The sequence below is a fragment of the Lampris incognitus genome, chromosome 11 (assembly GCF_029633865.1).
Source record: "Lampris incognitus isolate fLamInc1 chromosome 11, fLamInc1.hap2, whole genome shotgun sequence".
Classification (NCBI taxonomy): domain Eukaryota; kingdom Metazoa; phylum Chordata; class Actinopteri; order Lampriformes; family Lampridae; genus Lampris; species Lampris incognitus.
Genome location: NC_079221.1, coordinates 33,568,838 through 33,585,424, shown reverse-complemented (window position 1 = coordinate 33,585,424; position 16,587 = coordinate 33,568,838). Strand labels below are relative to the sequence as shown.

The 16,587-nt window shown below is 42.4% G+C and overlaps 1 protein-coding gene across 1 annotated transcript; it reads right to left on the bottom strand.

The window, feature by feature from the left end:
* Positions 1-386: 386 nt before the first annotated feature.
* ccnt2a (cyclin T2a) lies at positions 387-15,898 on the bottom strand. Its single transcript, XM_056289313.1, has 9 exons — positions 15,723-15,898; positions 14,905-14,986; positions 14,684-14,812; positions 14,329-14,389; positions 13,695-13,757; positions 12,091-12,136; positions 8,466-8,629; positions 7,689-7,759; positions 387-1,800 (listed from the first exon to the last, which is right to left on the bottom strand). The coding sequence occupies exons 1-9, from the start codon at positions 15,878-15,880 to the stop codon at positions 430-432; spliced, it is 2,145 nt and encodes a 714-aa protein (XP_056145288.1). The 5' UTR covers positions 15,881-15,898; the 3' UTR covers positions 387-429.
* Positions 15,899-16,587: the final 689 nt, after the last annotated feature.

The following is a 16,587-nucleotide window of genomic DNA, read 5'->3' as shown; positions in this document are numbered from 1 at the left end:
TTCGGAGACTATGGGAAACAAAGCAGCAATTTGACATACTGGATAGAAACTGAGCATCATCGTCCAGATATCTCACAATCAGGAAGCATAATTTTTCCATCAAATGATAATTTTGTTTTTAATCTCTCTCAAAAACGTGTGTCCGAAAATACCAATGTGTTTTTTCTGTCTTAAAGTAAAGGGTTTTTCATCACATCTTGAGTTCATATCTTGGGGCACTTATAAGCAGAAGTGAGAACAGTTTCCAAAGTGTTGACTTGTGTTGTAGCTCCTTGGCGAGCGGGGGGCCCTCAGTGTCTCTGCTCTCCCACCTCATGTGCTGGCTCAGTGGGAGGAGGGTACTGCTGAGAGGCCCGCAGCCCACCTGAGTATAACAGTAAGGGAGGAAGAGAAATGAGAAGGAAGGAAGCAAGGAGGGAAAGAAGGAGGTTAGCCATTGAGCCGTGAGCCAGAAGACATACACTGCAGTAGAAGAGAAGAGTGAGGAGAACAGGGGGATGAGGAGGTACCTGCAGCGCTGGCTCCTCCCTTGGAGCTTTTGCTCACTTTGGAGCAGGAGGTCGAGGAGGAGTGGTTGTTGTGGATGGCCTCAGGGTATGCCCGCTTACGAGATGATGAAGATGTGGAAGAAGAGGTGGTTCCAGAAGGAGCAAAGCCTGCCCCTTCCATGCCAACCAGTCCCAGGGGACTCCGGAGGAGCCCTCCCATGCCCCCATGCAACTCGGGCCCCCCCCGCCCATTGCCGCTGTGTGCAAGAGACTGGCTGTGACCATGCTTGTGGTGACGGTGAGGAGCATGCTCACCTCCCCGATGCTGCTTCTCCTTGCTCACCATTGGGCTGGAATGTTTACTCTTGCTGCTGCTGTTGTTTGCTGCCCCGCCCTCACATGCCAAGCTGTGGCGCTCGGTTGATGATACCTTGATCTTCAGCTCCTCCTTGCTCAGCTGTCCACTTTTGTCCGACTGGGAGCTACTGCTCGACATGGGGACAGGAACGCGGAGTTTGAGGGAGCCAGACCCCTTTTCTCGCTTATCGCTGTGGTGACGCCTTTCCTGCCCTGATGACGAGGGAAGTTTCACTTTCACAGGGGAGGCAGTGGTACTGCTGCTGCCACCATAAGCATGCTGAAACATCTGGTGGGGCTGTGAGTGTTTTCTATTTCCTACTTGGCAGGTAGAGGAAGGCGCATAAGAGGAGGAGGGGGTGGTATAGGAGGAATCTGCTCTTGGATCACATTCTGCTGCTCCTCCGTGCTGCTCCAGCCGGCGTTTCTGTCCTGCAGCGGCCAGCTCTGCTGCATGTTTCTCTCTGTATTTGTCCAGTGAGAGCTTTTGAGCTGGGGAGGGACTCGGGGAAGGCTGGGTGGGGGGAGGAGGAAAGGCAGACAGGGGAGGTGGTTGATGCTTGTTCCCTCCACCCCCACCAGATACTTTGTGTTCATGTTTAACTGCATGGAAGTCCAGTGGTTTCTCAATCTTGATTGATGGCTGCTGTAGCAAGGAAGAGGAGGAAGTGGCAGTTTGTAAGGACAGTGCTGCCCCCAGGTGAGGGGGGCTGAGGGGTTCTTGTTTTATAATGATTGGGGCGTACATCACCGGCACCCAGTCAGTGGGGCCTGTTAGACTGTACGATCCAGCTAGAGAGTTCTCTCCTGAACTGCTGGGCATGGGCACAGAGAGGGTGGAGCTGGAGGTGGAGGGACCACCCATGGAATGGTCTTGGAGCATGGAGGGACCAACAAAGGAGCCGTCAGCTGACTGGGAGCCATCAGACTTGGGCTTCTTGGCAGCTTGTGTTGCCTAAGGTTCAGTAGAGAAAACAGGACAGTTAATATGAACCTGTAGAGAAATCTGTTTGATTTTAGGGCACACCGATGTAGGACAATATATCTTACAAGTGGTAACTTGAGCAATTAGCTACTGTGTACATATGTATATTTATATGTACAGACAGGCTGCATATGTTCACTATCAGGGTTTTCCTGGCTCTTAGCTTTTCCTGCAGAACAACTAAAAGTCATTTGCCTAGAAATGTAATGGCTCCAACCACTTTCCCTGAAGGTGAGGCATGAGGTAACGTAAAAGAGTACGGGACATCTCACCCTTGTGTAGCTAGACCAAAGGCACCTTTACCTGTAAGGGCCCTGACACACCAGGCCGACAGTCAGCCAATGTTGGGCCGTCGGGGAGTGTCTGTGACCCTAGTTTTTGCGGTGTGTCACACACTGTCGGCACTAGTCGGACCTCTGTCAGCAGCTTTTCGGCCGATTCGGCCATTATGAGACATTCTGGCAAATTAAAAAGTAGCTGACATCAGCAACATGTGCCGACAGCATCACACCATTAAATCCAACTTGTATCGCGTTACTAATAAGCAATATGGCAACATGATTAACATAATATTGTTTGTTTATAAACTGACTAACCGAGTCTCTTGTCTGTCAAGTCATGCGCAAACTGTCCAGTCAAGTCGGTACCACACAATGGAAAAGTGCCATTAGTGCCAAGCCTGGCAACCAAGAGATCAAATTTCAGTACAGATAGGTGGGGAAAGGATGCGCACGGCGTATTTGCCTACTTTGTTTGGGGGTGACGAGAGGGACGAGACATAGCAGAATTAGTGTCATAGAAAACAAAAACTGCACTAATATGACAACATTTTGGATATGAAGCCAACAAGAGGGTAGCCAAAAAACAGACAAGGCAACATGTAAACATGATACTTTAGTGTTTTTTGGCGGTGGTGCATTACTGCCACCAGCTCACATGGCGTCACTACACTCATTCAGTCTCAGATGATGGGTCAAGTCCAACATCTAGTGGTAAAATTCAGTATAATGGTTTGGTGTTTGGCTTAATATCAAACAGGTTTGATTTTTTATATATATATATATATATATATATATATATATATATCAGCCCAACCCTACAAGAAATGTTTGTAGGCTGTCAGGGTTCAACAATAAGGACTGCCTGATTACCACGTCGGGCTAGTAAATCTAGCAACTCACTTGCCCAATCAGGCAAGTGGTTAAAAAAAAAGTTTCTTTTTTTTCCCCCCAGTTATCATCGTATCAATTATGTTCTCATTCACTGGCACACAGTATAGCCCCCTCCCCTTGCACGCATCGGAGAATACTGGCACACACCATTGGCCAATGAAGAATTGAGTAGGCTAGTCATGTGATGCGTGGCTGTCAGACTTGTCACTCACAAGAAATGGTGGCGGATAAAGACAAAATGCATGAATTGAAGTGCAGGAGAGTGTTTCAATTACCCTGGGAACAAGAGTTTAATTGGGTTGCATTAAAGGATCTTGGCGAAACTCCAACTATGTATTGCACAGTACGCTGGAAGTTTGAGAGCAAGGCGGATAAAATGGGGTTGTTTTTCAAAGGCACATCAAGTTTCAGAAAAAACATTGGTGGAGAGCCATAACAAGAGCCGACAGCATCTGGCTTGCATGGCAGCTAAGACGGCTGCCGACAACCCCTCCTCCGGGGCCTTGCCGGTGCTTGTACGAAACATGAAACACCCAGGCAGGTCAGGTAATTGCTGAACTGATCACCACAGCATATCATGTTTTAAAAACGCACAGCGGTTCACTGCGTACTCCAGTGCGATTGCTCTTCAACAGGAGAATGGGACTGACCTGGGCATGCAGTACCACATCGACATGGCTTGTCGAAGGCAAGTATCGATCTAATGTTACACTATTTATCACTCTGTCAGTCAAACCTTGCATTCACAGTTCATTTTCCATTTTGTGTTTTACAGAAAAATATTTGATCAAACTGATTATTTTACATCTGGTGTTATGAATAGCTTATCATTCGAACAGATCACAACCGTGAAAAGGTAATGGGCAATTAACAACACCATAAAAACATGGTACTCACATAAATTAATGAAACAGAAAAAGTTGATTTTGTATTTTGCCATTCAAAAAAATGAACTGTGAGTGAGTGTAAGGTTTACGAAGTGTGTGTGTTGCTGACCCAGAAGATCAGGAACACTATTTGTCATTTCACATCATGTACTTGCGCACATGAAGTGAAACAAAATGCCGTTTCCCCCAGTCCACAGCAGTGCAACATAGACAAAAACACATTCAAGAACGACAAGGACACACATATTCAAACTAACACATAGATCCAAACCAAAAAAAAAAAAAAAAAAAAAAAATCACCGTCCAAGGGAACAAACGCCAGCCAGGATGACTGTCAGAACCGCCGGTCTGCATGGGCTAGCAGTTAGCCTAGCCTGCCCCGATTACGCGTCCTGTCAGGGATGTGTAATCGCATAATGTAGCGTGTATGGGGGCTTAGGTCTGTACTATTCTATAAATTTTGTATGGCTATGATTTAAAATTTACTGGACTTGGTCCCCAGGTGCAGCATGAAGGCAGCAGCCTACTGCTCCTAGCCACACAGATCACAGCTAGGATAGGTTAGTTTGCAGTAACTGAATTTCCCCAAGGTGATAAATAAAGGTAACTTAAAAACAAAGGTGGCTGAATGAATTTTGATTAAATGTTGTGAGTGACAGACCGGGAATTCTATTAGGATTCATGAAAGCTATCCATTTGTCTCTCTTAAGGTTTGCCATGGTCATATTTGACGACCTTTGGGAACCATTCTTGGAGGACCTAAGAGCTGCCAAGTTCCTCAGTGTCCTGGCAGAGGGAGTGTACGGAGTGTCAGGGTCCTGAAAGATGGGGAACCAAAGAATGTGTTCTTGACAGTAGAAGTACTCCACCGAGCCACTGCTTTCGGACACTGTGCAGCTATTAATGCTGGTAAGTTCAGTTTTCAACTCATTTGAAGAAAAATTTGTTGATTTTTTTCTCATGTTTCATAAATAGATGTTTGATGGTAGTTAAAAAAATGGACATAATGAACTTGTCACTCTGAAAAATATTTCATAAAGTTGGCCTCCTAGAGTGGAAGCAGAAGTTAGTCGGCTTTGGATCTGATGGAGCCTCCGTGATGGTCGGGAGGCGTGTGGGGGGTCTCTACTCCGGGAAGAAGTCCCCTGCCTCATTAACAATTAGTGCTTTGCCCATGGACTAGAACTGGCAGCCATGGATGCCAGAATGAAGAATGTAAATGTTACTGCATGAATTAATGTAAATTTAACCCAGTAATGTTTTATTGTCTATACTAATTTATCCTTCTCTTCAGGCCTCTACAAACAGTAACATTCAGTACAGTATTCGCCTAAAGCCTGGAGAGAGCTCAAAGTGCTAAATGGGGTCCTCTAGCATAAGATCTGGGAGCTGACCAATCTGGGGGGGAACAAGGTGGCGCCCACATATGGAGAGAGCGCTTCAGACCCTCATGAAGGACTATGCTTTGGTGCTGGCACATATGGAGAACACCATTGAAAGAAGGCAAGTCATTGCTGTGGCAAAGAGTCACCTATTTTTCAGTTTGCATTACTGGGTTGTATTCTCACTATTGAACAACTGATGTGTGCACTTTTTCTAGATCTGCCAGTGCAGACATGATCAGGAGAGCCAAACAGTATTTCCAGATCTTGAAGGACTACAGCCACCTCCTGTTTATGGTCCTGGTACAGGATGTCTTAAAAGTTTTGAGCTGGTCAGTTTTTTTCCTCTGTATTGTTTTGAGTGATTAGTATAGTGTAGTGTTAGTATTAGTGACATCGTTATTCTTTGCAGTCCAAGTCTGAAGCTTCAGGAGGACAATGTTACACTCCCCAAGGCCTTACAGGCCTTTGAGACTGCACTGCTCATGCTCACAAGCATGCATTCGGCAGCTGGAGAGAACCTTCAAGGCTTTCTTCAGGACTCCGCAGATGGCCAGTTCCATGCAGTGTTGCTGCGGAGCTTTAGCCAGAAGAGCAGGGATAGATTCAACAGGTAGCAAATGGAAAAAGGGAAAATAAGAGTATTTGTTGATATAGTTAAATTAGCCTGTTGTTCATAAAAGGGCTCACTCAATCATGTTCACTGCTTGACATTTTAATTGCACACTGTCCCTGGCTTTAAAAATATCAAAATTAAATTTTATGTCGATGAATTGAAGAGCCAACATCTTGATGCAGTCATCAAAAGCATGATGAGCCGTTTCAAGGATCTGGAGAGTTACAAGATTCTTCAGGCAGCTGCGAGTTTGTTGGACCCGAAAGAGTGGCCCGTAGAGGAGGTAGACCTGGGGTCTCATTTATATAACAGTGTGTAGGATCCTTACGTATGCGTGCGCACAAAGACCGAAAATGGTGTGTGCCCAAAAACAAAAAAAACAAAAAATCGGACTTAAATGTGTGAGAGGCATCATTATACAATCTGGCTTCCATTCACCACTTCACCATCTGCGTTTACATACAGGTGCGCACATTCTCCTGTCAAGTTTGTTTTTATAGATCACAAATTTTGTATGGGAAGTGGCATATGCCTCTTTCAGGCTCCGTTTTGTGCGTACACAATGGTTATAAATGAGACCCCTGGCCAGTTACGGAGCACACCATCTCTGTGTCATCACAGACCACTTTGCTGACATACTGGATAGGGTGGGCTGTGATGGGTCAGGCAAGGCACCAGGAGTGGCCAAGCACAAATGTGGTGATCAAAGCGCTGCCCCAGGTCCAACAAAGCAAGGTATGGGCAGACTTTTAACAGACCCTGACAGGCTGTAGAGCTTCCTCAACCTGCTGATGGTGGTTGAGCTGATCCTCGTATTTCCACTATCCACCGCTGCCTGTGACCGTGGCTTCAGTGCCATGAAGCGCATTAAAACAGATTGGCAGAGCAACCTTTCAGTTGACAGATTGTGGAAACTGCTATACATTAGCACTGAGGGCCAGCAGTTGCCAATTTCGATGAGGAGCGTGTTGTACCAAGATGGCTGTCAGTAGGGCACAGATTACATCGGTGTAATTAAGATTTGTATGGTTTCATTAGGTTTTTAGATGAGAAGAATCTGTTATAGCCTGTTCTTTCACTCACTAACACACTGTTAAGTTCACTCGCTCAATCACAGTTAATGAGTCCATCTCTGGGGAGAAGGACGGACGGGATGGGTCATACCATTTTCTATATGCAAAGAATGTTTGTTGCTACCCATGTGTTACACATTGTGCCCTTATGTTTCATTTACTTAAATAAAGATTAAACATGACAATTAACTATAGTCTTTGTTGTCATTTGATAACCGCTAATAAATAAAACAATTTGTATAGGGGCAAGTAGATGTCTGACCCACTTGCCCGACTGGGCAAGCGAAAAAAACATTAACGTTGGACCTTGGTTGTGCAACCAAATATGAGGCAAGGATGCCTTTAATGACGCCCAGGTCATATTTTGTTTATTCTTTGAAATCCCTACATTTAAGTTGAAAATGCATCTTTTTTGTTGAATAACTTTGGATATACTATTAAAATATTGTGATGATACGAAGTTGATACTGTACATGATGTACAAATTTATTTAAAAAAAAATCAGGGGTGTCAATGTTGACCAGAACTGTATGGGGCAGGGTCCTGTGTACAGTACCACAGATCATCTAATTTACAGACAAGAAAAAAAGATTTCTTCAGGCAGGCTACACAAAGGCGAAAATATTCCATGCTGTATGTGTTACGTCAAGTCAATCAAATGATAAAAAGTAATAACTAGTAAAACACTATTTGTATATGTTGTATACATAAGGCCTATAGAATCTCACCCTCCAGTTTCGTATTCTCTTCAACCTGCTGGGTGTCTTCTCAAGGATCTGCAGGAACTCATGGGTCAACTCTAAGGGTGTTAAGACATGAATTTAAGATGATGTATCACTCATGAATGACTTTCTTTTTCTTTTCTTTTTTTAAAAAAAGCTTAAGCACAGATGGTTCAAATATTTGACTGTTAAAGAAATTCAAAACATTTTTCTTGCCCCTTGCCTTCCTCCCCCCTCACAGCTTGACATTTATTAACATGTTTCACCACTGAGTGAATTTAGTTTTCTAATGAGACAGTTGTACCATAATAAACCTCGAGTCTGGCAATATTAGGTAAACACCACAAATATTATTTACAGAAAATGATAGATATCAGTAAAGTGGAAGTGACTGAACAAAGTAAATACCTCCATCAGCACCCACTCACCCCTGGAATTCTACATTCAAAGATTCAGTCCCTGGGCCTGCTGAGTATTTTTGTTACCGTCTGAAGACCCGTGATTCCCACCCGCAAAGACAATTTGGACCTGCAGTACATGGCAAACTATACCTACTGATGCCATTTGGAAATGGTTTGGAAATGTGCTGGTGTCTGCTAGCTTTCTATTTGAGTGCACTTTTCTGGTCTATTTTGGTTTGAGGTAGTTTTTCAGATCCCTGAACTGCAGGTAAGCATGCAGATACAAATTACACATCTGCACCTTCAATTTGACTGGAGGTCAATCTAGAAAGAGCTCCAAAATTAGCATTCCTAATGTCAATCAGACAAAGAAGACTCTTACCATTCAGAAGTTCCAGGGTGACAGAGTTGTCCACGTACTGCCACCAGGGTTTCCCATCTGTTGAGACGGAGATCTGCCAGTTGGACCATTTACATGCAAGGTGGATACACACACATGCGATCACCGTAGGCTTATACTGGAGACAGAAGGTGGTGAGGTGTAGACTGCCAAGTGTGTATGGATGTGTATATGGGTATGCACAAGATTTTGGAGGTGCATGTGCAAGCAAGAGAAGTTATCCCACATGTATGTGAGCGAGAATGAATGTGCAGGGGTGTGTGTGTGTTGAGAGAGAGTGGTAGGGCCATAGTTGTATGGTGAGTGATCAGCCAAGCCACGCCAGGAAGGACAACATGTGGAGAGAAGAGAAGAGAAAGCACAAAAGGAGCAGACAGCATTATTTCACTGACAGCTTCATATCAAGCAGCACAGAAACCAAACAAACTAGCAAACCATTAAGGGATGACAGTCTAGGGTTTTACACCATTATAAACTTAAAAAGTCCTCTTTGGTGAAGAAAACAAAAATAATGAATAATTGTACAACAAAACAAACATTGAACTCTAGAAAGGGCTATTCGAATTAAAGTGTCAACAGAAAAGGCATGCCATCTTAAAATGAATACAATAATGCTGCACAATTATGCAATACTGTTACAAATCTCATTCTTTAAAATGACTGGCTAGTTTAGAGGGAGGAGAATGGGGGGGGGGGGGGATACAAGCAACAGCTAACATGGGAGGTGCATGTGACAATGCATCATTTTCAAAATAACTGGATGGGGGATTGGGGGTTTGCCACCATTACATTGGCCCTTTAACACTAGAACGACCGGGATATCACTCCTAACTAAAACGACCATGGGCAATCAAAATGACCGTCGGTTTTTAAACTCTATTTTCTGTCAAGATAAATACCCAGTTGAGATATTAATGCATTGCATATGTTAGTATGTTTGTTAGGAAACAACTGACACCAAAATTAACATTTTAACAACTATACTACTATTTTTAAACAATTTAAACTTCAGAGAGACATGGTTGAACTTGAATGTGAAAATATTACCTGAAAAACAAAACGGAAAACACACATTGCTAATCTAACAAACATAGCAAGGCCTATAAAATGTGAAAAAAAGAACTGAAAATAACCACTGAAACAGTCCCAAACAACGGCCAGAACTTAAAAACTACTAGAACACGGCCCACGGTTTTTAAACTCTATATTCTGTCAAGATAAATACCCAATGGAGATATTAACGCATTTTGTTAGTGTGTCTGTTATGAAACGACTGACATCAAAATTAACATTGCCGCTGTCCAATGCCTGTAAATACCGCAACGCCTCGGTGGTAGTCATGGTGCGTCTGTAAAGGCGGCTGTACCCAGACATGTTGTAAATAATCAAAAATCAAGTTTAAACTATTACCTTGCACTGGAGAATGCTAGCCTGTTTCTAGGACAATGAATATCACGAAGGAAATTATGCGACCAACACACGTCATAAATAGTGACATGACGCGCAAATTACGCACGGTCGTTTCAGTTAGATCTTTTTTTTTTTGTGCAATTGATCCAACACTAATTTTAATGCAAATATAGGCAATTTTAGGAGCATTCGGGGAACGGCAGGTCTGTATCTTTTTCAAAGTTATTAAACTTTGAAAATTCAAAACGGTGAAAATGATCGCCTTGGTCGTTCTAGTGTTAAGTTATCCCTTTTACAGAATATGTTACAGTGGCCTTGTATAGTTGAATAGATAGCACTAGAACTACCACAGATAGGGGTAGTCTCTAACTGGGATCACCCAGTATGAAAATGTTCAGGCATTCTGAATGAGAACTTTCCCTGAATAGTATATGCACACAGTGACATATGATTCAAGGCCAACTAATTATCACTTTACATAAGTCTGGGTATGTGCTACAACTGTGAAAGAGAAAAAGGGTCATGCAAGAAGTGATCATAATTAGTTAACAAGACTGCACATTACAAATTAAATTTACAAAGGGCTACCATCCAAGTATTTACCACAGAAAGGAGTGCTCTTAATTCATGTCAAACATTAACCTAAAGTTAAAGCCAAATAAAATAAGATTTTTTTTTTAAATTTCACGATCTAGCGCTGGCACACACCTTTTGGCAGTCAATTGAACTCTTTCACCCCTGTAGACGGTAGACGCATATGTCATGTAGACATATCAACCATTATTGGATATTCACAACGCTATGGTGCTACAGATTCTGAAATGACAACCTGGACGATGTGAAACCTGAAAGCCCAGCAACATTTCGTGATTTTTATGGACAACAGTCTAAGCAAATATCAGCTTCGAGGTTGAATATCCAGCATTGCTTTCATTGTGCAATGCTGCTTTATACAAATTAATTTGGTAAGAGATGGATGGTAGCCTCCTTTGCAAAGACGAGTACAATGCCTGGAATCTGGCCTTGCAGATCAAAGTGGGGTTAAATTAAGCCACCAGTCAGGCAACAATAACCAACATTTGGCTGATGGCTGCTGTTAATATATGAGCCTATTTCCAATATATTTATATCTTAAATTCTTTAAATGGTGGGCAGTTGAGTCTCAGTGACTAAACTCAATAAATGGAGGGAAAATTTGGTGTATTAAGCCCTTTCAAGAACATTTCTTTGCTCCCATTTTCAGCCTTTTGATACATCATATAAGAAATTCTGCAGTATGTGTAGAATACCCAACACGCTTCATAGTCAGCATCCAGACATTGCACATCACATTAACTGGAGACAAAAAGGGTGCGTATTTAATATTCATGCAAATCCCTTTTAAATAAAGTTTCTTCATATAAACCCTTTGAGGACCCAGCTAGCTATGAAAGAGACCTGTCAATAGTAGCCTTTACCCCTTCCCTGAAAAATCTGCCTTCTATAATCACACATAAGAAATTAAATCATGTGTGGTCAGCAAACAAGAAGTAGTGAATAACAGTCATTTATTAAGAGTTCTACAGTGCAGGTCCTTAATGGGTATCCATGCACAAGTTTGCATCGTCTCATTTTCATTTTCAATTAATTAAGCTAGAATGTTGAATGCTAGAAAGTGCACATTAAAAACAAGCAAACACTAGAAGATAAAATCTATTTGACGATATACTGCCTTTAAAACAAATGAGTATGGAAAAGTAACAAAAAAAAAAAAAAACAAACAAAAAAAAAAAACACCAAAAACTAAATAGCGGTACTTACCGGAGGCACTTCTACGAAATGTTTACATCTGTGTAATCTTTAGCTGTTATTTTCAGGCTACCAAAGTGTCTTTTCTTTTAGACATATGCACTTTTTCGCAACCGAGCAAACGTGTGGGTTTCAAGCGCACCACTACACTTCACATCTTGCATTCAACCCATCTGTGCCAACTCCTGGTCCCTTGTACAATACACCGCACTGCAACTGGGGTCGGTAACGCTACAAGCCACCCTGTCCCACCCCCCCAGTACAGGGGAGGGGCATCCAGGGGTAGGAGGCAAGCGTCCCAGTCACCACCAGCGCAAGTAGGGCCCGTTGGACACTGAAAGGGTACCCTGCATTACTGGAAGCTATGGTGTGCAGTCACAGTGCAACAAAGGAGGGGCAGGATAACAACCTGTTGGTAGCCATGAAATAGGAAGTCTGTGCCAGATCCTTGCTTGCTGTGAAGGGGGGGGGGGCAAGAGAGGGAAAAGACAGGGAAAGAGACGGATAGAAAAAACACACAAAAAAATATTACAACTTCTTGCCAAAGAGCAAGGTCTGATTTTTCATTACGAATTACCTTTTAGCTAATTTCCAAGATAAAGATTAAACCAAGGTCAAGTATGAAAATTACATTCCACTGAAGCTGATTAGCCAACAATGTAAGATAGAAAATAAACCCAAACCAATGATAAGGCTTACATTTCTCTGGGAAAGTTTTAACCCAGCAGTGTACTTGTACAGGTATAGCTTACAATACAATTGTAGCATTGTCTACTGGTGAAAATTCTCTGAACAAACTGAATCAAGTCTAAACCTAATCCGTGACCTTAAGTTTTTCTTACTCCTTTTCTTGAGCTCTCCTGCAACTTCATGAAACAGGCAAAAATAAGAATGAAAATAGCAGGAATCTTGGATATATCAAATATACAGTCATTTCTTTCCATTCTGATTTCATCATGACACTGTTTATTGGGGATGTCCCGATTGAGTCTGAAAGATTGGCATCAGAACCAATCAAGGCATATCTCAATTGTGAACGGTATTGTTGATATAAAGCCCCATCAAATTTAATCCTTTATTTATGCCCCATTGTGCAAAGTCTATGCCAGCTGTCAATAGTGTCAAATGGATATAATACACAACTTAACAGTGTAGCAAGTGTAAAGTTAGCAAGCAGCTAAAACACCTGCAGTGTGGAACCATTTAAAATTGGAGAATGAAAAGGAGCCCAACAGCCACCCGAAACGTCTGCAATGCCACTTATTTCTGAGTTGGTAGTATCTAATCAAAGAAAGTTGAATCAGTTCATCTGGACACAACGTTTATTGAGAAAAACATTTCATCACTCTTCTGAGTGACCTCTTCAGTCACAACTGACTGCAGGTATCCCCACCCTTATGAACAATACAGTGGCATAATGACCATAAGGGTGTTTGTTGACTAGAATTTTAATAGACATGTTAAGAGGGACCGACCATCCCTGAACCGAAACTCTAGTTAATGGGTCGCACTCATATTTGCATATGAAACTGGTTGTTGGTTTCGGTCATTATGCAACTGTATTGTTTATAAGGAGTGGGGATACCTGCAGTCAGTTTAGACTGAAGAGGTTACTTAGTTGAGTGATGAAACATATCTGTCAATAAACGTATCCAGATGAACTGATTCAACCTTCTTTGAATAATACATATTTTACTCCTGAGCTAAACGCTGCAGTCAAATTTGACTAGGCTTCAATCCAGGATTTGGCTTAGTCTGTGCCTATACATCTATCTATCTATCTATCTATCTATAGATAGATATAAACTCAGTCTTTTTAATGCAAAATTGATTTGTCATATATTAGGACAATGGACATGAGAGGTCATCAACACAACAGGTGTGCAGTTATGTTATGTAATGTTAAAATCACCCTCCTCACACACACCCCTTCCCATAATCCCCCTCCCACTCATATCTGAGGTGGAACAGACAAAAGCAGAGGGCACAAAGATCAAAGAAGGAAGCCTCTACCTCGCACTAGCTGGGAACATTTCACCACATCAGTGTGTGGGTGTTCAATAGTAATTTCAAAGCCTGGAACAAAATACACGACAGGTGAGTTCAACACAGACACAGTTGGGAGGTGACATGTCATTTTGTGACTGAGCAAATAAAATCTGACTCAGCACTTCTTATAGCTCACAACGTTTAGATGATTAAACTGAATAATCAATTAAATATCTTGTTGCATCTCCTCTGCATTTTGGGTATAAATCCCAGTGTTGCATATAGTTCAAAATTTGTACACAAGAAACAGTTGCAACTAGTAAAAACCGTTGTTAGTGACCACAGAATGGAAGGCAGTACGATTTGCTGAGAATCCACAAAAATTCCTGACGGGACATACACAGTATCCTAGACACCATCCTAGTAAAGACTACAAGAATATCGCTACCAAGAATGGCATGTCACCTTCACACGATTTGCTCAAAAACCTGTTTAATAAGCGACCCAATTCAGCAGTTCATAGGACATTTTACTCTCAACAGGCTGCAATGAACAAGAGGTCAGTCATACCATATTCTTATTGATAATAAGCCAATAATACCGATTACGATCAAGTACTCTCTTTCTCAAGTCATCCACTCTAGTCACCGTTACTTACCGAGGGTCTGCAGCACTATGGTTTCAAGTATCACCAGCTCTTGAGCTTGCTGGAGGTATGCCTGAAGTTTGATAGACAATCATTACATGACAATTGTAATGAGTCTATTAACCAAACCCCCAATCGCCAAAACAGAGAGGCTGTTACTTTAAATGCAGAATGGGGGTGGGAAAAGGTGCTTAGTACACACCAACAAGAGGCCAAAGCAGGAAGTGTAGATCCTTTTGACATGGAAAGGGATCTTTGTGCAGCCAATTAGATGTAGGCAAACCATGACCACAGAGAACTGGAGAAACTTACAGGGAACAGAAGATTCATTTAAAAAAGTATGATACCCAGGTTGACCCAAACTTACATTACTTTTTGTGTCTAGCGGTGGTTCTTTGGCGTTTAGACATGCATGTGCAACTTTTATCACATGTTCAAGTTTCCGTGGTTGCTCTTCCACTTTTGCAGCCAGGAATAATGTGGTTGGAGAAATTATCTGAGGAAAAAAAAGAAATGATAAAAACTAAAGTCCTACCAGACAGGTAACAAACAATACAGTAAGACACTATTGTACGTGTGATCACTTACATTTCTATGTAATTTGGTGAAAGAGTGGTGCATATAGAATCTATGCATGTAAACAATTGCTGTGTTGATTGTTAATTGTGACCTGGAGGATTTGTCAAGGAAGGCAGTGATGTAACTGTAACTGTGGTTTTGGGCTACACAAATAAACTTCACTATGAATGTCTGCTCATTGGTTCACAAGGACGGGATTAACACTGCAGTCTTTAATTTATGACAAGCTAGCTGATGAACCACCAGTTGACAAGCCATGATTTGATCTCATTGCAGAAGATTTTGGACAGTCGCACAATGTCAGCAACGACGACATCAACGTTAGCTAATGTTAATTAATGAACGTCGACTAGCTAGCGAGCAACTTAGCTCACCATTAGGGACCAAACGGCAATAATATGCCAAGAAAAGTTCGATATCTGACACTTGAGTTATTCGGATAACAAGCAAATAACGTTGTATTTGGTACAGGGAACTTATAAATTAGTTTTCAAAGCCTTTTGGCTGTTAACGCATGGTAAATGTGGTTTGCTGACAAGGTACTTAGGCCAGCAAACCTCGCCAGTCGGCCCTCGAATATCACGACCGCTTGTTACCAAGAAAGGTGGCTTCAAACAATATAAACAAACTACAGCAGGGATCGGTTTGATTTAGGACTGTTAACACGACGTCTGGAGAGAAAAGTCAACGAAATACCAGCGCCACATCGCGCCCTTAACCTCCTCGAGTTGCCAGATAAGGTTAAACTAGCTGACGGGCCCTCACTGAACAGTGAGCGCCATGTCTGTTCCCAAACTTAGTCCGCTGAGCTTGTTTACAAAGGATACACGTTGAGTCTCTGGCCCATGTCTTGGATAAGATTTGCGGATTGTTGCCGATAAGACAGCTCCCGGTCCGGTTCTATTCCGCAGCGGCGAGACGGCGTGTTTTCCAATTGCTCCCGGGTGAAAACCCATCTGGACGAGGATCCCCGGTACGCCGCCATTGCACGCCAGCATTGGCTCAGGGGATCGAGGAAAAATGGATGGGACGTCAGCGGTGCCCAGGAAATCGTAACCGCTTCTTCTTCTTCTCGTTTTTTTTTTAATTGGCGGTTGGCATCCGAAATGTTGTATTACCGCCACCTACTGAAATGTAAAAACGTCACAGTTTTGATACATTGTACACCCAAAGTGGTCCACATCCACGACATTGTCCGGTCTATAACCCAGACCCAGTCTGAGTTGATGCAAATCCTTCCCACAGTGTAACAACTAGATGTTCTCCAGATATGTCCAAAACATTCACATATCTCCTGGCAGCGTCCAGCACAGTCTTGATTCTTTCCGACTTCCCCTTTACTTCAGTAGCACAATTTATGACCATTGTAATGCATGCCAATTTTTTTTGTCCATGTATTCTGATCAGCTCTTTTCTGCTTCAATTTCTTTTCTTTTCTTTTTTTCCTTTTTTTTTTGCACTGACAACATCTCGTCATCTCTCTTAGCAACTTTGGTGTATGACAATCCCCTTTCTGCTCTCATTTTATTCACTTTCTCATCCGCATTTCTTTTTGGACACTGTGCCAACCCTGAATCGTGATTTCCCTTGCAGTGCAAGCACTTGGCTTGCTCTTTCCCACATTTTCGCTCCTCCACATTGCAGTTGTCCTCCCCGCATATCTTCCGACTCCCCTACACGCTACTACAGTCG